General features: G+C 42.0%; 1 protein-coding gene across 1 annotated transcript in view; it reads left to right on the forward strand.

Moving 5' to 3' along the window:
- The window catches only part of ST8SIA5 (ST8 alpha-N-acetyl-neuraminide alpha-2,8-sialyltransferase 5), a 74,143-nt gene extending 61,540 nt beyond the window's left edge, over window positions 1-12,603 (forward strand). The window contains exons 5-9 of the mRNA XM_074994356.1: window positions 947-1,033; window positions 2,214-2,358; window positions 6,320-6,432; window positions 10,748-10,840; window positions 11,714-12,603. Of these exons, the coding sequence (XP_074850457.1) occupies window positions 947-1,033; window positions 2,214-2,358; window positions 6,320-6,432; window positions 10,748-10,840; window positions 11,714-12,182 (907 nt within the window). The 3' untranslated portion in view covers window positions 12,183-12,603. The remainder of the gene's footprint in view (window positions 1-946; window positions 1,034-2,213; window positions 2,359-6,319; window positions 6,433-10,747; window positions 10,841-11,713) is intronic.
- Window positions 12,604-21,221: the final 8,618 nt, after the last annotated feature.

The following is a 21,221-nucleotide window of genomic DNA, read 5'->3' on the forward strand; positions in this document are numbered from 1 at the left end:
AGCTCAGTCCATCAGGCCATGGAGCCAAAGCTTCCCCTAATACGGTCCCTTGTCGTCCTCAGTCATCTCCCTTGGTGGCTGTCTCACATCCTTCAATGTGTCTCCAGTCAGTTCAAGTCCCTGACATGGTCTCTCATCATCCTCAGTCATGTCCCTTGGCAGTCGTCTCATGTCGTTCTGTCCGGCTGCAGTCCGTCAGAAGTCTCCTCTGTCACCTGGGAGGGAAGCAAGGCCCTGAGGGGGCTGAAGGTGGTTGGAGCCCTGGCAGTGTCCCTCCTCGGTGGGAGTCCAAGTAAAGTTCCATAAGAGCAGAGTCTATAGACTGTCAGGGAAAGCAATGGGGGCTTTCCCTGACTCTGTCCCTCGGTGGTCATCTCTCTCCATCATGGTTGCAGTGAGTTGCTGTCTGGGTGATTGATCTCCTCTGTCATTTGACAGGAAAGCAAGGCCTTGGTGCTTGAGATCCTGGCTGTGACCCTTCTTGATGGGAGTCCAAGTAATGCTTTTAGAGAAGCAGAGTCTGTCAGGGAGGGTGTCAGAGGTGATTCCTGATGGTGTCCCTCGGCGGTCATCTGTCTTCAGTCATAGTCTCGTCAGTTGCTGTCCAGTTGGTCATCTGCTCTGGCACCTGTGGAGGGAAGCAAAGCATGAGGAGAGGTGGGGAGAAGGAAAGATGTGGGCCTGCTGAGTCAATTACAAAAGAATGCTGACAATTAGTGTGGTGTTAGTGTTTTAAATGATACCTCACAAGTTAAATTTTGCACAAAGATTATTACAACCATGTGTATGGTGTGAGGACAGGGCTGCTTTCACTTGTACACAAGAATTAGATTTTTGACAGCGAGCCTTCTTCCTACTAAATAACCATTCCATGCCTTCATGAGTGCAGTGTTATGGTGAAAGCATTTACTAAAAGTGCACTCAGAGTCTTTGGTTTTGTCTTTAGGGTGAAGCAAAGTGAATTGTTTGACAGGTGGAAGAGCCTACAGATTTGCAAATGGGAGATGAATGTGACAGAAGCCAACCTATTCAAGTAAGCAGGAGTTCTGTTAATGAGACTATAGCTACCAGAAACTAACCGGGGTGAGTTTCAGTGTAACGGATTGTAAAGGAGTGATGTCGTTGCTTACTAAAGAGCAAGTAAAGCATCAATAGCTGTTACTTTTTACAAGTTATTGTGATCGGGGGACTAATTCTTTGTTTTGGTTGTGTTAGTTTTTAACAAAAAACATGTAGCAGGAGGGGGTAAGGGTAGAAGAATGCTACAGACTCACCTCCACGTGTAGGGTGGGAAATCTATGCTGAAGGGCCCTCCCGCGTATTTCAGGGAGACGAGAGAAGGCTGTACCCTCTGGGCCATGGAAAGATCATGGAAGGCCACAGGGAGTCAATGACCAATCACAGAATAGAACACACTGGAGTCCCACCTCCCAGTGCTGTGCTCCAGTCATAAACCACGAATTAATTGTGACACTTCTTGCATCAGCAGTGCTGACCAAATTCTCAGCTGGTGTAAATGATCGCTACTACAGTGACTTCAGTAATGGCCCAGCTTTCTGCCCAGACACGACTCTGGCCCTCTGATCTTCAGAATCATCAGACTAAAAATCTTGGTATTTGTTCTGTTTTCAGGGCCCTTTCCATTGATTATCTTTCTTTATTAACCTTCTCATTTGCCACTCTCTGGCCTCCTTAGCTGCTTTTCAGGTCTCCAGAGACCTCTGCCATATAGACCTAGAGCACTCTTCCTCATCTTACACCCTTGCTGAAGTTCATCTACAGGAATTTCAGAACCCAGCTTTGGGATGCAGCCCTGTTTGGCCAACATCTGAATGAAGCCGAAGCATTGATTTAGCGCCGTGCACATATATCTGTCACTGTGGATGCACAGGGATTAGAGATATTGAAGCTGGCTTGGAAACCAGCACGCGCTGGAATAGGACTGGGGGTGATTGAATGATTTTTGTTGCAAAGACAAAAGCAGAGAAGGCATTGAATGAAAGACGTGAACTTAGAAATTGACTCTACTTTGGCACGCAGCATTCAGCCCTTTGTGTGTGTTAAGCTTAGTATGAAATCTCTCATGAGAGTAGAACATTAACCATAACATCCCAGGGATGGCAATTTCTATGTGTGTTGGTGCTCATTATAACTTAGCTCTAATTCGTGTTGTTGGTTCATGTAACTTCCTTCACCTGTTGCTCATTTGGCAGGTCTACTTTGTCAAGATGTTGCAATGCCCCTGCCTTTCTGTTCACCACACAGAAAAATACTCCCTTGGGAACCAAACTGAAATATGAAGTGGATACTAGTGGAATCTTCCATATCAATCAAGAAATCTTCAGAATGTTTCCAAAGGTGTGTTATATGTCTGTGTCCGTTTACCACAAACTCCCACTGCAGCTGCTGCATTCAGCAGTTTTATATAGTAGCCAGCCTTTAACCAACATTGTGAAATTTGTGCCAACTTCTTCGCTCATGTTACCAGCATCTTCATTTTCCATATGGTATTCTTGTGATTATTCCATTGACCAGTTGCCATCTGCTCCAGCTGGCATGCAATGTGCATACATTTGACTGCAGGATTTACTAATTGCATGTTAAGCAGCCAGTGAAACGGCTTTCGAAATCTGCGTATAATAAAGCTGAATGACCAGAACTGAGCAAGTACATGCTGCTGTATTTTAAACACATGAATTGGCCAGGGTCTGATTCTTATATGAAAATTCGAGAATTTCATGATTTTTCCCTTTTTTCTGTTTACAGATTGTTAACAGGTTGCAGAATTCTCAATCGTATCTTTCATTAGAACTTATACACACAATTCTTTGGCAAATACTCCTTGACCTGAAGAATAGTACAACCCATTCTGTTAAACACCTGAGAATAGGCATCCTATAACAAAGAGACTTTAAAAACTGATTACATAGGAAGATTTGTGAACTGGGGTTCATACACAATTTTGACACATTAACTCTTGGTATGAACAAAGAAAGAAATTATCTCACGCATTACAGGGACTTTTCCCCTTCCTTTGGGCTGTGGCCACACGTGGGCAAAACTTCAAAATGACCATGCTAATGGCCAAATTGCAGAATACTAATGAGGTGCTGAATTAGCATTCGCATGCTGCTGGCTGCAGCGCTTTGAAAGCTCCTCTTTCGAATGCACATGGCTTGGCGCAGCTCAACAGGGGTCCTTTTCGAAAGGATCCCGCGCATTTTGAAATCCCCTTATTCCCCTCACGCATTTTGAAGAGCTGCAGCCGGCAGCATGCGAATGCTGATGAGGCGCTGAATATTCAATGACACAGCCTCCCTGAGTTATGTCGACAGAAGGTCCCTTCCATCAACAAAACTCTCTAGTGTAGACCCAGCCTCAAAGTTTACCTGTCACTGTTTACTTCTTCTCTAGATCATTTATTCATATGTCGTACAGCACAACTGGGACTAATACAGATCCTTGGGGAGCCCTGATATTCACCTCTCTCCATGGTGTAAACTGGCCATTTATTCTTACCCTTTGTTTCTTATATTTTAACCAGTTGCCAGTCCATGAGAGGACCTTCCCTCTTATCCTATGGCTGCTTACTTTGATTAAGAGCCTGTGGTGTGGGATCTTGTCAAAAGCTTCTGAAAATCTGTGTACACGATATTAACTGGATCACCCTTGTCCACATACTACGTGATTCCCGCAGAAAATTGTGATACCGTGTGACTTATATAACTAACCAGCAGCACACAAATTGTAAATCACACATTTTACAATCTAAGAAACAATTTAGTCTCAGCTTTCAGTGAATATTGACCCAAAAATTCCTATTTATTTTGTGAGTAATTAGTGGGAGTTGTGAGTTTGTGGAACGTGAAAAGAGTCATATCAAATATACATTTGAATTTAGATAAATGTGAGCAAAACTCTTCCCCTCTTCGGTAGAAGTGTAACAAGACAGCCCAGCAGTGCATATTTAAGAGGTTGTTGTTGCTTTTCTCACATGGACAGTTGCATTGTATGGCCTTCAGCCTCATGAGCAACATGTGAAATGTGCGATAAATAATCCCCTAGAAATGGCTTTCCCATCGCTGTTCCACCTGGGTGTATTTTTCATTATGAAACTACTTATAAAATATGTATGGTCCAATAGGCGCATTCTAATGCTTATATAAGCATGTCTCTGCATATTCATAGGGTGTTAGGTCTCCTGGGCTTTGCCTCATACTTCTTACACCCTAAAGGCCTAATTCTGCCCTTGGATATGTGGTTATAACTCTCATGAACTTCAGTGGCCACTGCATACATTCATCTGAGAGCGGAATTTTTCCTTTAGGGATCTAGAAGAGACAGTTGCTGCATAGGCACTTGCCCTGCAAAGGTTTATGCATGTGCATATCTTTAATTTGAGTACCTGTATTTACTCAAAGGCCCATAGCCCCAAAGTCACTTTGACTTCTTGCTTCCATTGATTTCCATGGGCCAGGGGGTTTGAAGTGAAGCAGCTGCATGAGACTTTGCAGGATTGGGGCCTTAAATTGTAAGCATTTTAGGTTAAGGGCCATTTTTGTGTTATGGCTATAGAGGTCTTAGCACAGTGGGGCTCTGATTAGGACCTCTGTCACTGCCCCAGTAAAAGTACAGTAGACCCTTAGCATTACAGACAGCTTGGGAGTGGAGATTGGTTCTAACTCTGAATAAACCACTGTGGTTCTTTCAGAAGTTTACAAGTGAACATTCACTTAACATGCTTTGAAACTACTATACAGAAGGAAAAAGCTGCTTTTAGCCATCTTAATTTATGTGACACAAACAGTAATACAGTTTTCTTACCTTGTTAATTCTTTTATTTAACTTTCTGTTGAGTTGTTTATGTTTAGCACAGTACTGTACTGTATTTGCATCTTTTTTGTTTGCTTGTTCCAGCTGCTGCCTGATTGTAAACTTCTGGTTGAAAATGAGGTGTGTGGTTTACTGGCCATTTCATTACTCTGATGTTCATAACCCATCACGTTCCACTGTGGTATAATAATTACAGCAAACTCTTTCATGGCCAGGAGGTTGCTAGATACTCAAATAGCCTTGGTAATAGAGAGGCATACAATGCATAACACTAATGAAAATCAAGATTAGATATTAACAAACAAGCAAAAATGTAAGCAGAGTACTTTACTTACCAAAAATAGTAGTACTGTTCATTGTAAACTTATAGGCTATGTTTGCCCGAGACGCACCTGTCGCTAGAAGTGACTGTCAGAAGGGATTTCCCAACAAAACTTCTGTCGACAGATCGTATCTATGCATAAAAGCGGATCGAAAGAACAATCTGCTCTGTCGACAGAGAGCAGCCAGGCTGCCCAGCCCTCTCTCGACTGAACATCAACCGGAAGCTCTGCAAGCAGGGCTGCCCGGTGAACCAGAAGCTCTGTCTGTTGACAAAAGGGCCCCAGGGCGTCTACATATCCGTTTTCTCAACAGAACATGGGGAGAGGTATAACGCTGCCAGCGGATGTGCCGGGTTTTGACAGCTAACTGCTAACAAAGAACGTTTTGCGTATAGATGCTCCCCGGGTTTTCCCACTAAAACCACAGTTTTGCGGGGAAGAGCCTCTCGTGTAGACATAGCCGTATTGTATTTGCTGTATTCATTTGTATTTATTTGCACTATACTGTACATATGGAAAATGGGACTAAAATTTACTTATGGCTAAAATACTGGCTATTAGAGGTTCTGGATGATAGAATGCTGGATATGAAAGAGTTTACTGTACAGAGCTGTTATTCCAGGAAGTAATATCCCAAATTCAGTTCTGATAAGCATCCCAAATGTGCTCTCTTTCTCTGAACTATGCAGAGCTCTTGGGTTTCCTAAACAAGACTGGGTGTCTCATGGGAGCAGATTTTTCTGACACTTAAAATAAGGACAGAAATACCATAAGAACACCATTTCTTAGGCAATTTATAATATAATGCCTATGACAGATTGAATCTATGGTTTTGGTCTCCACCTGAAAACTAGAAGCAGAACATCTCTAACATTATGAAAGCTTACACGCTCAGTTCTAGATATTGGATAAAGTTTAATGCATTCTTTTTTTTCTCCCCCCGAATCGGTTGCCCACAACATCTCTAACTACAATGATAATGTTCTTGTCGGCTCATATATGCACGAATAGTGGGGTTATAGGATCTCCAGGAGGGACCAACGTTAATTGTCTCTTATTCTTCCACCCATCTGATTTTCATTCTAGATACAATTGTGGAAAAGGGAAATGCTGCCTCCTGCATGTCTCAGGAAAGTAACTAGTTTGTTCTTGTTTTGCTCTAGGATATGCCGTACTATCGCTCCCAATTTAAGAAATGTGCTGTGGTTGGTAATGGAGGTATTCTCAAGGACAGCAGATGTGGACGGGAGATTGACAGTGCAGATTTCGTATTTCGGTAATGGTCATATAGTGCAGTCCTTTGTGCATTGTATAGTACTAAATAAAAGATTGTGCATGTTTGGAATATAGGAGTTGCCAGACTGGATCAAATGGTGTAGCTAAACTACTCCCTTGCCTCTGGCAATGGCCAGATGGTTTAGAAAAAAAATCTAATTAATAGACAAGTTATGAAATTACAGTAAAAGCTTTATTATCCAGCTACTGGATAATAAAATGTGTGGGTGATTGGGGCTGGGGCCAGCAGCAGCCCCACTCTGCCACCCAGCTGGGCAGTGGGCAGCCAGCCCACTCTGTGCCCCTTCTCCCCACCCCACTCTGCCTCCCTTCCCCATCCTCACTCCCTAGGCAGCCAGCTCCAGCCCGTCAGAGAGCCTGTGGCAGCCAACTGGTCAGCTGGCCCCAGCTGGGCAAGCCAGTTGAGTGAATGTGCCAGCTATCTGAGTGCCGGATGACCACGCTTTTACCGTACACATGAGTAACTTCTTCCTAACTCCATGCAGTTAGCTGCTAATATCCCTCCTTATTAGAGCCCATGGGGTAATTTTTATTATTCATGTTGGTGTCTTCAGTATTGGAACTGTGTTGGCCTCAGGGTGACAAAGTGGGTGAGATGATATTTTTGATTGGTCCATCTTGTGCTGGTGGAGGAGCCAGAGACATGGACCTCCTCTGATAGCTGTCTCGATCTCTTTCACCAGCAGAAGTTAGTCTGATAAAATATATTACCTCACCCACCTTGTTTCTCTCCAGTCAAAGAAAGGAATCAGCATACTGGGCTGCATTAGGAGGAGCATTGCCAGCAGATTGAGGGAAGTGATTATTCCCCTCTGACACTGGGAAAGCCATGTCTACAGTATCACATCTGGCTTTGGGCTCCCCACCACAGAAAGTAATGAACTTTTAGTTGTAATCTTTTTTTACCATCATCATTCTTTTTGCACTTTTTTTTTAATGTGATCTCCTTCAAAAGGTTGACATTTCTCCTGCACAGTGACTTTCCATAGCTAGTCCTGCCCCTGCCCAGAGAGACTGAAGCAGATCAAGATAAAACATGGAAGTTGTGTTTATTTTGATACCAATGATCGATACCGAGATGAAATCAAAGGAAGGAACACTTCAAAAACTGACTGATTTTCAGTGGAAACAATTGAAATATTAGGATTCTCCTACAAAGAAACTGGTTAGATATCTAGAAGGAAGATAAGCCTAGTTAAGGAATGCACTTCTGCACATGCTCAAGTCCAGAAGTCTGTTCAGAGCGGAAGCTTAACTTTAAGGATGTATTTAAGTTCTGTTAACTTCAGTTTTGCAGTTAAGTGTGTGCTGAAGTGCAGTCCCAAATAGGCATGTTTTCCTGAACTGATGCCATATTGCTGCACTGCAGGATGGTAATCATCTCACTTTGCCATAAAAACTGCACAAAAATATATTGAAGAACATCCAGAGAACTCTGCTGATGTCAGTGGTAATGATGTCAATGCCTATTTTTTACCACCGACTGGGAGGGTTATTTGAAAGTCCCTCCTCCTGGCATAAAACAACCATAGATCACAATGGATTTAATTTTAGGTACTATATGTAATTTCCATTTACTACCAGTTGCTGTTCCTTCGTGCCACCTACTGACCAAAGAGACAAATACACTGAAGCACATCAGACATAGTTGGAGTAGATCCCAGGCAGGGACTGATTTCATGATTCTTGCAAAAAATTATTGTTAGTTTAAACTGACTTCATTATTTTATAAGATGTTTTCTAGTTAAATAAATAGAATTTGCCTTAGTATGTCTCTGCACTGATGCTTGATAGTAGCTGAGTAATTTAGAAAATTAAATATCGAGGCTAAATATTTGGGAAATCTTCCTGAAGTGAGTTTTAATAGGCTATGGAGTAAGCTGCCAAGGGAACTCACAGAATCCAGCTTACCAGAGAAATTTAAAACTAGACTGGACAAACTACAAGAAAAAACATCATAGGAAATGGATGGGTAAATGGATAAACAAAGATGTTAGGATGAATGATTAGCTTAAAATACATTCCCTCCAATGTGTCATACTGTCATCTTGTTAAACAGCTTCAGCTTTGTTGAAACTACAAAAGACTTTTAATTTCAGAATCCTGAACATTAGAAGAATAGGAAAGATTTGCAAGTACCAAGCTCAGTTCCCTGTTCCACATAGTCTTCTTGTGTGATCTTGAGCAAGGCACTTGCAGCCAGGTTTGTAATGGTACCTGGGTACTTAATGAGGTAGCTAGGTGCTTCTGAAATCATCACCAGGGCTCTAGCATCCCTCTTCTTGCCTCTATACTGTAAAAAAACAAAAAACAAACCAACCCCCCGCCAAAACTAAAAACCTGTTTTTGAGGGTATGTCTATTCTACAATGTAAACCCAGTGTTAGTGGCACTCAAGTCAAGTGACCTAGGGCTAGAGAACCCAGACTTGGATATCTGCACTGATTGTTCACTGTAGATTAAGAACTTTCTGACACATACTCAATTCGGGGACTCTGGTGTCCACACTATGGGCAGCAGAAATGAGTCATGCTAATTAAATCCCAGACTCTGCAGCACCCAACTGAACTGGGGCTGCTGTAGCCCTTTGACTGTGTTGCACTGTGGGAAAACCTGACAGGCCTATTGTGCACATTACAGGAAGTTTGAACAACCTGCCAAGCAGTTGTTTTGGCCTGTGGGCTTCCAAAAATATGGAGGAGACACTGTGTGAAGAACTTCACTTGCTTGCACTTTGGCTCCTTACCAGGAAACCGACAGCACTTCCATGAGATGCTGGTGCACATTTTGATAGCATCTTCTGGCCCATGTAGGGAGTAGGCAGAGGAGGAAGAAGAGCAAGCATGCTTGGCAGACTCAAACTGACTGATGCTTCTCAATATTCATCCTCTGTATTCATCCTCTGATGCCCCCTGCGTAGTCCAGAGCTTCTGAAGCAAGGGCACAAACTCAGACTGGCAGGATCACACTGTCATGCAGACCTGGGATGATCAGTGATGGGCCCAGAACTTCTGCATGAAGAAAGCTACATTTCTGGAGCTTTGCTTGTTCCAACCTTTCAGAAAAAAGACACCTGCATGATGCAACTCTTGCTGGTCCAGAAGATGGTTGATATAGCCATCTGGAAGCTGGCTATACCAGGCTACTACAGGTCTGTTGCAAACCACTTTGGTGTTGGAAAGTCAACTGAGAATAAAGTGGTCATAGAGGTTTCTGGGCACCTGGTTTACCCCAAAGTGGCAGGCATGACAGCACTGGCTTTGAGAGAATGGGGTTTCCAAACTGCACATGGGACTCATGTGCTCTTAGTTTGCCCTCCTCAAGGAGCATATGAGTATATAAACCACAAAGGGTGGATAGCAAGGATAAAGAAAGTTAGTCTGTGGGATTGTGGGATACTTTCTGGAGGACTCCTAGGATTTGAGTCAAGTGGGGCTGCATCTACACTGCAAAACAATAGTGCTTGAACCCTGTGTCAAAGTCCTGGTACCATGGGTCTGAGCCCTGGATTAGCATGATTTGTATGAGGACAAATGGGGGTTAAACTTGAGCCTGTATTTGAGCCTAGGGTCATGTTGCCAGTAGACATCCCCTTAACACCTCAGTTTCCCAACTGAACAATGGGAATAATAGCACTGCTTTACCTCAGGAGGTACTGTGTGCAGACAAACAAATAAGATTTTGAGTTGCCCCAGTACTACGGTAACTGAAGGCAAGTAAGTGTGAAAATGCCAATACTGCCTAATTTACAGTTTAGTTTTGGGGTAAAATATACTAAATATCCACAACACAGAGGATTTGAGGAACTCTGGGGTTTTGGAGCTTAGTTCTTCTTGGAGTCTCATGAAAGTATTTCTGTTCATAAATATAATCAAATAAAAATCAATGAACTGGTAAGAAAGAAACATTATTAATGAGCAGTGGATTTGTCTACAGCATGTTTACAGCATGTGCATTAGCATTTGTGTGAGTAGGAGGAGAAAATATTTTTCTTTTTACAGGCACTGACATCAGCCATTTATGACTTACAGTGTGCATTTGAATCATCAACTCATTTTAGAATCAGAGTAATGTACAGCTGGAAGGGACCTTAAGAAATCAAGTCCATCTCTTCACCATACTAAGGCAGGGCCAGGTATGCTACAGTCAAGCAGATTATATATGCCGTGATCAGATTCTTAATTCAGTCTATTTTTAATTTTGCTGTTTAAAACAAGTGTTCAAACACAGTTCCATCTTCTCATCCTGAACAGCTGCAAGGCGCTCTTGAACTTACATTTTACTTCTTTCCTTTAGATGCAATTTACCTCCTATATCTGAGAAATACACAGTAGACGTTGGTGTAAAGACAGACATCGTGACAGTCAATCCCAGCATTATTACTGAAAGGTCAATTCATTTATTTTTTTAACCCCTTTAGAATTTCCTTCTGTGTCTTTGCAAAACAGACAAAAGTGTCGCCAAAAATCTGGCTGCAGTTTCACAAGACCTAAAGGACCAATCATGTAATATGCAACATTCTGGCCCCAGGCCACCAAAGCACATAAGCACATGATTAAGTCCCACTGAAATCAGCAGCATGTGTTTCAGGCAGGACTTTGTGTGTTCCAGTTAAATCAAATGGACCATTTACATGCATAATATTAATCACATGCTTAAGAGTTCGCAAGACTGGGCCTTATGGGCATATTCTGTGTGCTTCATTCAAGAAGTGCATTTAGTATGAGTAAAGTGAATGTGATTTGGCCCCAACAGACATAGGCTTTGTTTAAACCATACAGTTTAGATGTTTCATTAAGATTTCTGCTCTTGAAGTTACATTCATTCTTATGTAATCCCCATTGCTGATATGTGTTAATTCATATGAATTACAGTGGGCAAAAACATTTCAAAATTTAAAGTTTTCCACGTAAATTTTGATGGAAAATATAAGGGATGAAATTTTCATGGACTTTTTTTGACCACTGGTCTAAGGATTTACTGTTTGGGAAAGCTGAACTATTTTTATGATTTTCTCTCTCTCCTTGTCCTTTTTTACTACCACAACTTTACTGACAAATTTCCTACCAGCTACAGACTTAAATACATTTTCCATTAGTCAGTGAAACATCCTTTCAATAAAAATGGTCCAAGCAGCTCCACTTATTAAAATCAGGGGTGTTTCATTGTGCTGGGGAATCTTTATTGAAAGCTTCTGGTTTGTTTGCTTAAGTCACACTGAACCTCACCACATGATCATCACTTGCATTCTTTTACCTTTAGATTCCATAAGCTGGAGAAATGGAGGAAACCTTTCTATGATGTGCTACAGGTTTATGAAAATGCCTCGGTCTTGCTGCCTGCTTTCTACAACACCCGCAACACAGATGTCTCCATCCGGGTCAAATACGTCCTGGACGATTTTGAATCTCAGCAAGCTGTCTACTATTTTCACCCTCAGTATCTCATCAACGTTTCGCGCTACTGGCTCAGTCAAGGGGTGCGTGCCAAGCGGATTAGTACAGGACTGATTCTGGTGACTGCTGCTCTGGAGCTCTGTGAAGAGGTCCATCTTTTTGGCTTCTGGGCTTTCCCCATGAACCCCTCAGGGATTTTTATAACTCACCATTACTATGACAATGTCAAACCTCGCCCTGGCTTCCACGCGATGCCCTCAGAAATCTTCAACTTCCTCCACATGCACAGCAAGGGGATCCTGCGGGTTCATACAGGGACTTGCAACTGCTGTTGATGAGGATCATTTTTCCTCCAATGTAAAGGTGCAACAGGAACTCAGTGTCTGTGTTTCGTGTAGAAGAGTTTTATTACATCCTGAGACTATTATGCAATAATTGTTTGATATCCATTTCTCAAGGCATTGTGTCCCAGAGTAGCTGGGATTCCAGCATTCTTCCTGCTAGCTGGGGTAGGGTTATGTGATTTGGGGGTGAAGTGAAACTCATCCATCATAAGGTATACACTGCCCTGGAAATCAAACCAAGAAGCACATTTCCAATAGGTTGTAGAGATATACAGAGCACATTAGTGTAGTTATTGCACTTTCAGGAAGAACACCAAACTGAACCCATTGGGTAAGGTGAATTTTAGCATATACTGCAGGGCATTAGGTAGGCGATGTGAATCATGAACAACTGGGCATTGTCAATTTTACTGACACTGCTGTTTTCTTGCATTAGGTTTGTAAAACAAATTCTTTAAGCTTTATAGCAGTTGTAATGGCAGTGGTATAAGTGGTGGTCTTTATTGTGTAATCACGCATAGCATCAATGAAGTATGTCAGTCTAATAGCTCAGGGATGGATTAGATCCTCTCTTAGAATTCAGGCAGGATAGAACAGGTGGTTAAAATGCAGTTCCCAGTAAAACGAATGCATCAGTCTTATCAGATCACAGCTTCCTCTTCTTTGTTTTGCTTTGTGTCTTATGCTTCTCCTTCCCTTCCCCAAACATGTTCTTTGTCAGGATATGACTACACTGCCCTGCAAGATTGACCTGCTCAGGGGTTAGATTTTGTGTGTCTAGTACGGATGCATGAAATCGACCTCTCGGGGTCGGAGTTGATCCCTGTACTCCTTGCGAGATGTGAGGAGTAAAGGAGGCTGATGGGAGAAACTCTCCCATTGACCTTCACCAGAATAGACAGACAAGTTAGCCAAGTGCAGATACACTGATTTTAGCTACACAATTGCCATAGCTAGAATTGAGTATTTGTGGTTAACTAACTTTGCCTAGTGTAGACATAGCCTCAAACTTTGACTCACTTTCCCTCTAGCTTAAAAAAGCTAATGGTTTGTGTTGGTCACCAGGTCTGGACTTCTGACTCTATTTAGCAAAGAAATATATTGCTCCTTTAGATGAGGCAAGAGAACTTGAGCAGTTCTCTTGAAGCCCATGAAATTATTCTGCATGAGGTACGCAGGACTGTTTTTTGGGCTCCCATGGAGACCACAATGCTCTTCTTGCGGATTATTTTTCTAGATGATTTTGATGAAGCACCAGAATGATGAGGTGTTTCCCTCCATTGTGAAAGCTTTCCAGTTTCTTAATGGTTGGAGCAGCTCGGGTAAGGTAAGTGCTGATGGCAGGAAGAGAGAAATGATATCAATGAAGGAGACATGTCTCATAGTTTGCGTGATTTTAATTTAAAGATACACATTTAAAGACCTAAAGTATATTATTCAAACATTGTCTTCTGTCGGGGGCACTGTTGTGAGTGTCATCCAGTCTTAGTGCCAGCCTACCATAGTAACTGTCAGTGATGTCAGAAGATTTTTTTTCTTACATAATTATGATGGTAAGAGCCCAAGCTAGGCCTATCTCAAAATAGCTCATGCAATTTGCGATGCACAAATTGCATAAGTTCTTTCAAGGCATCTTATTTTGAACTCAGGGCTGGCTACACTGCACCGGTTCAAAATAACTGTCTATTTCCAACTTCCCGCTACCCCTCATGAAATACTGCTCTCGGAATAGCCCTGCTATTTCAAGGGTGGTGTTCGGCCCTGGGGTTTCTAGTTTGGGATACAAATATATCCCAAAATAGAAACCATAGTGTAGCCTTATCCCTAGAGTAGCTGCAGTTTTGTAAAAGGTGCCCTTTACTGGTGCAGCTTATTTCAGTTGCTATACAGGAACCAGCTATGCCAGTATAAGCAATGCCATACAGTTACCGGCGTATCCCACTAGAGACTTTTTCTGCTTCAACTGCCATAAGTACAGGGGCAAAACTTTGAAGTATAGACAAACCTTTAATCTGAAATAATGTTCAGTAGTCTCCCAGATGGCGCAGGTTGAACCTTTCTAATGGATCTCTCTCATCCGGCAAACTCAGTAATCTGGCATGATTTTAGATTGCTGGACAACCACTTATCATGGGTGTGGCCAAGTTTCCCACGGCCCCATAAAGTTTGTTTACAACCACCAGTCCTGGCTCTCAGTGGTCTGTGTTGTTATTTAGCTGTAATTTACCCCTAAACATCTTCTAAGAGTCCAGTAAGCAGTGGAAATGTTGGTAATATGTGAGAGAATATTGACCTTGCGTCACCTGGCAAATTCTCTTATCCAGCACCGGTCAGGTCCCAAGGGTGCTGGATGAGAGAGGTTCAACCTGTATGGGTAATTTGGTAATATGCATAATCTACTTTGGCTCAGTGTTTGAAAGTCTAAATAATATGCAGAGTGGGTCCTGAAACTCTGCCTTCTCTCTTGGATTATCAAGACTTGTAAAATGGGTAGCTTAGCATTTTAACAGTTGTCCTGTATTTGCAATATTTGTCTCCACACTGAGCTAGCTACACCTCTTCTAGCCTATATGGGAGATGCCATTTGGGCAGTAGATTAGAATGTGCTTAACCACTGAAAAACAAAGGTGCAATTAAACAGAAGTCAAACGACATAGTAGAGAGAGAACCCTGAAGTTTATTGTTACCAGTTCTGCTGAGGTCCAATTCTTGATCTGTTGATGTCCATAGTGATGCCAAATTAGTCCACACTTCACGGAATTTGTTTAGTTTGATGGACAGATTAGTTCCAGTATTTACTTTAATGGCCTGCAGTAGAGAGCTAATACTGCGCATCCCAGAGTTCTTAATGACTTCAGGATATTCTAATTTCTTCTCCCTGTCAGAGACAGGCCCAGGATGTTGAAACTGGCTCTAGAGAAGGATTATTTAGCCATCTTTTTCCAAAACCAAATTTGCTAAATCTGACAAGTTGTCTCTTCCCTATGCTATTTAGACGCTATTTACTTCCCTTCCTTTCTCTGACCTGCAGATCTTCTGTTTGGCTTTAGTCCACCAACCTCTCTCTCCCTAGCTATTCATCAGATTTCTATTAATTTAGCATCTAATCCTTGTCTAAAGACCGATTTGAAGTCAACTGCAAACTTCCATTGGTTCTAGTAGTGACTTCCTTGACTTAAATCCTTGTACTCCTAGGCTGTGGCCACACTTAGCCAAAATTTCGAAATGGCCAGGCTAATGGCCAAATCAGAGGATACTAATGAGGTGCTGAAATGAATATTCAGCACCTCATTAGCATGCTACCGGCTGTGGCACTTTGAAAGTGCCGCTTTCAATCGCACATGGCTTGGATACACGGGGGTTCTTTTCAAAAGGAGCCTGCACATTTTGAAATCCCCTTATTCCTGTCAGCTGATAGGAATAAGGGGATTTTGAAGCCCGTGGGGTCCTTTCGAAAAGGACCCCCGTGTAGCCAAGCTGTACACAATCGAAAGTGGCACATTCGAAGTGCCGTGGACACCAGCATGCTAATGAGGCACTAAATATTCATTTCAGCACCTCATTAGTATCCTCTGATTTGGCCATTATCATGGCCATTTCGAAATTTTGGCCAAGTGTTGCCACAGCCCTAGTGGAGCATAGGTCATTTACAAGTCTACTCCACTTCACCCTAGCAGCTCCATTCTCCTGCCTGTCTTTCAGACCCACAATCTTGGTGTGTAGATTCTCTGCTCTCTGTATCCAAGCTCTCACCAAATCATCTACAATCAGTTTTTTGAATATCAACAGTGTCTGCTCTTCCTTTACCCGCCATTAATAGCGTGCTCGCTGTTTCTTTCACACTTTTATACCTGTGACTTCTCAACAGCTCTTTTCCAGTCTTCTTTTAGTCTTCCAGTACTGTCACATTAGTCCTCTTCTAAGGCCCTTCATTTGGTCTCTATCTCTTACTACATCAAATTCAGTCTTCTAGACGGCCCAGTGTGATCTTGCCCTACTTATATCTCACACCTCCTTTTCATTTCTACCCTCCTGCATCCTCTGCCCATTCACTTCCCAACCTTTTCACATGGCTTCCTACATCTTTATGGATCTCACATCTTCACACCTTATTTACCTGAGACACTCTTGCTGTCCCCTCTCTCGCGCTCTTCCTTCAGCCTCATCCCTTCAAACAATGTGCTTTCTCTTCTCCTTCACCTGAATGTTTTCTTCGTCTTGTTTGCACATGAAGTTCTGGGCCAGAAAACCTACCTTAATTGTCATATAAAGAGCAGTGTGCATTTACGAGTCTACAGCAGGATCTGGTATCAAGTTTTGGCGAGGGGTTGACTTCAGATCAGATCAGACCCTAGAGTGTTTAATTAATAGAGCAGAGATTCCAGAAGCATTTCTTGCAAGATATTGGCTCTCTCCCCTGAAATTAGGTTTCAGAGCCCCTTTCCATTCCTATGTCTGTCATAATTACTTACATTATAAACCAAACATAAAAGGAAATCTAAAAGGGATCAGCAGCAGTCTCTGTTTACCAGTAGTGGCCAGAATGGCATTGGATATGCTACTGTACTTCCCCTTTCACTGAACAGGAAACACTGTGATATTTAAGGTTCTGCAGCCTCTTGACTACCTAACACCCATCACTGTATCTGAGTGTAGCATTTCAGAGCTCACAGAGGAAAGCTCACAGGAGAAAATATCAAGTGAAACAGAAGAGATGTCTGTGCTTCAGGGTCTTGTATTTTGTTGCCATGCCATAGACACTGAAGGTATATGACATTTGAGAAAACATTAGTTTGCATTTAATGGACATGAAATATTAAGCACACAGCAGATAAACTCATGTATATCTGAGTGCATGGAATGGTTTTCCTTGATTTAATATGCAAAAGAAGTCTATCTTTGGTGTATTTGTCTAAACTAATATATGCACAGGGCCTTGCTGGTAAAAAGTGCTATATAGAGAGCAATGTGGACTAGTGGTTAGGGCATTGGAATGGGATTAGGAGGCCTGAGTTCTATTGCCATGTCTGATGCTGACTTGCTGAGTGACCTTATGCAAGTCATTTTAACTTCTGGCCCTCAGTTTCTCTTTCTCTGTGTGTAATCCAGAGGCACTGAGACCTCTGCACAGTTCATCCCAGATGAGCCCCCTCTTTTACACCTGAAGGGCCCTTCTGGGAGTTCTCAGTGCCTCTGGATTATGTAAGAAATAGGGATAATAGTGATCATTTATGATTCACAAAATACTTTGAGAGACTCAGATGAAAATATTATTGTTAGAATGAGCAGAACATTTTTCATCCTTAAATTGTTACACAAACACCTTCTAGCATAGCCTGCTGAGATACCTAAGCAGTAACATCCCTTTTACCCTTAGGAAAACTGAGGTGGGGTTACTGAGGTGAGTAGGTGTCAAAGTTTGAGTTAGAACTGACACACAGTGACTTGTCTCGATCCCTAGACAACAGTGATTTTTGTTATGTGTAAAGCTTTACAATAATAAGAGTGATCCTGAATCCCTGACTCAGCTTTGACTAGTTCTTCCTGAATATAGATTAAATAATGACATTGGCATTTGGCGCAATATTTCTTTGCTGAACTTTTTTCTAGGGTTACTTTCTTGGCCAAGGATATTTATTTGCTTTAAGTGTTGATGTGAACAACAGTAACCAAAAAGAGTCTGATGTAGTGTGATAGATATTTATACCAAGGGAAGACTTGGAAAAGCACCTGTAAGTGTGGGGGAAATGATGCAAATCTGCTTTTTTGTTATAAGACAGTGTGTTACAGGCCTTTCCCTTTCTTTGTTTGCTTTATCTCACTGATTGTCAGACCTCGACCTGGGTGACACTGGAATAGATCTGGGTTTCAGTGTCTTTAAAATGTTCTTATAATTCTATAATTACTCTATGTCTTTAACGATTTAAAATGTGTATGCAGGATATTTACACATCAGCATCAAAGGCCCAGTCCTGCAATGTTTATTCAGACAACATTACCATGCAAGTAATGGGAGATTTGTTTGTGTAGGGGCCTGCAGAAACAGCCCCCAAACATGTGTACGAAGCTTTTCATTATGGTATACATAGTTGATAGTGTGTGTATGATGGTGTACATCTAATTCTATGTAGATCTAGCCCCTTTCATCACCCCCACATTATAGATCATTGGTGTATGAAATTACATGGATGCTATTTCCTGGAGAATGTTTATTTCCCTACGTGGTATGTTTTACAGAATGTTTGTTTCTCAAAAGTTGACTTTGAAAAGTGAATGCTGGTTTGAAAATGCTCCAAGTAGAAACTTTAACCCAGTTCTTATCTTGGGCCCTGATTCTCCATTAGGCTCCACAAAGTCAGTGCTCCTTGGAGGGTCCCCATGACCGTACATGAGAGCCATCTGGTCAGGCTAATTGTGACATCCACCAACTCATGAGATACAAGAATCACACAGAGGAAGAGTGTGAGAAGCAGTAGCCACCATGATGTGACGAAGGCTGCGATACTGTGGACTTACATCCTGGAGGCAGTAGTAACAGCTGCATATTTTTTTGGCTGGGAGGTCATATAGATTCCCCACAGTGAGGCTTGGAGGAAGAAAGGAGCAATTCACCTGGGGTGACCAGATGAAGTAGGAAAGGGCTACAAAAATCAACATTGTTCCATGAATAATTTACACTGGATGGTTCATTAATAGGAACATTGGTGTGAGAGTGATCAGGCTTGTTAATAATACAAATGCTATCACTGACTTAGCAATATTGCATTAAATTGTACACTGTAGCAGATAATGCTAGAATTGTTTCTTTGTATTAAGGAGGAGAGAGTCCTGAATGACTGATGCTGGGGCCAGTAACTGAGGGTTTTCCTCCACCTGGAACCCTTATGAGGTCCTGATAGTTGCCATCAGAACCCTATCTTTACAAAGAGGGGAGCTGCTCTTCTGAATAGCTTGTAGCTAGATCTGGAGGTAATTTTTGACTGAAAACTTTAAAAACATGCAGATTCAGTGACAGTGAAACCTTTTGTGACTTTGGCCATGTCTACACTAACCCCTGCCTTTCAAAAAGGGGTGCTAATGAGACACTTCGGGATATACTGAAGAGGCACTTACATGAATATGCAGCACCTCATTAGAAAAATGGCAGCTGCAGCAATTCGAAAGTGCCCCTTTTGAATCGTGCTCTGCCCGTGTAGATGGGGGCCTTTCAAAAGGACCCCACACTCTTCAAAAGCCCCTTATTCCTAAAACCAAATAGGAATAAGGGACTTTTGAAGACTGGAGGGTTCTTTCAAAAGGACCCCATCTACATGGGCGGCGCACGATTTGAAAGCGGCTCTTTTGGATCACTGTGGCTTCTATTATGCTAATGAGGTGCTGCATATTCATGAAAATGCCTCAATAACATATCCTGAAGTGTCTCATTAGCACCCTTCTTTTGAAAGGCGGGGGCAGTGTAGGCACAGACTTAGTGTCAATTTCACCAAATGGTGTTGTTCAGAAAAAAAAGCCTTAAAAAATCAAAATGTTTCATTCTGACATTTTCAAACCAAAATATTTTGATGGTTTGGTTCAAAGCAACATTTTATTTCAAAATTTCCTTTCATTTAATTTTAAAAAATCCAAAAACATTCCAAAATGATGCAAGCCAAAACATTTGGATTTTGATACAAAACTAACATTTTTTCTGATTTTTTTCCCCCAGAAATGGCTAGTGAACGGAACAATTTGTTATTTATGCAGCTCTGTTATTAACCCCAACATTCCTTCTCTATTTGATTTACTCAGTGCACAGAGACGTCTTTGCTTTTTTAACTTGTGAGCAAAGATCCCACTGTTGCAAAATCCCACAATCTTGACCCAGGCAAATGGAAGTACTCCAGCATTTTTCTTGGAATTCTGGAGTCAGAGGGTGTTGTCTGATTTACACATACAGCCCCTGTTTTTCGCAGGTGTTCATCAGACTGAGGGCCAGATCCAGGGCTATTAGAAAGATATTCATTGACTTCAGTGTGCTTTGGACCCGCAAGTTCAGATGATTGAGCTTTGAGTGCGAACTGCAGGATCAGCCCTTTGTTTGTCAGTGTGTTGTTTTAATAGCAAATGAGATTTTTATAAATTGCAGCTACTGTGCAGTAGCAATATTGTGTTTTTAATTGTATATGTGTGTAAAGAGGAACAAAATCCATCCGGAGGCAAAAAATGTTGTTTCCCTCTCTGCCTTCCACCCTGATACCTGCACTTTCATGGTTATAGTTGAGAAGTGTTACGTTTTAAATCGTCTATGCAAAACATTTAACTGAACCAATGTAAGTTGCCATACAAAATCCCAGGAGCTTCAGTTATTAATGAGACTTTCATACACAATTGTGTATGTACGTTAACCACCCGCCTTGAGAAAGGAATAGTTCTGTGCAGTCTTTAAACAGCTGTGCAGCATTCCATGGTGATATTAACTATCTAGGACAAGGACCAATACTGCGCCCTTTGAGGTCACTATGAGTTTTGCCACTGGCTTCAATAGGAGGACAAGGCCCAAGCCTTGTTAATCAAGGTTTCAGGCAAACTGATAATTGTTATCAGTGGGGGAAAAAAAAAAACCCCTATCACACTGTGGTCCTTATAATGTAGGTGGAGCCCTGGTGGTACTAGTATGTCATTTGCATGTTCAAAAATCAACTATAACTGTTCTTAGGAAAGTGCTTTTCAGTAATCCTGAAAGAAATCCAAATGTTCACTAACATGAATGTTTAGGGGCCAGGCACTGCCTGCCTGGTGAATCTCAGACTGAATGTCCGAGGTACATAAAGGTTGTGGGGAAGTATCTTAATCTAGCTATCACGGCTTGACTGTTAACCCCTGTACTCCTCATTATTGCAAGGAGATAGGGAGGTCGATGGGAGAGGTTCTTCCGTCAACCTCCCTCAGGCTGCTGCTACACTACCATTCTCCTGTCAGAGGTGCCATGGTAATGAGGCAATTCGAAGCAGGCTGATGAGGCGCTAATGTGCTTATTCAGCACCTCGGTAG

Source organism: Carettochelys insculpta, chromosome 5, assembly GCF_033958435.1.
Source record: "Carettochelys insculpta isolate YL-2023 chromosome 5, ASM3395843v1, whole genome shotgun sequence".
Lineage (NCBI taxonomy): Eukaryota > Metazoa > Chordata > Testudines > Carettochelyidae > Carettochelys > Carettochelys insculpta.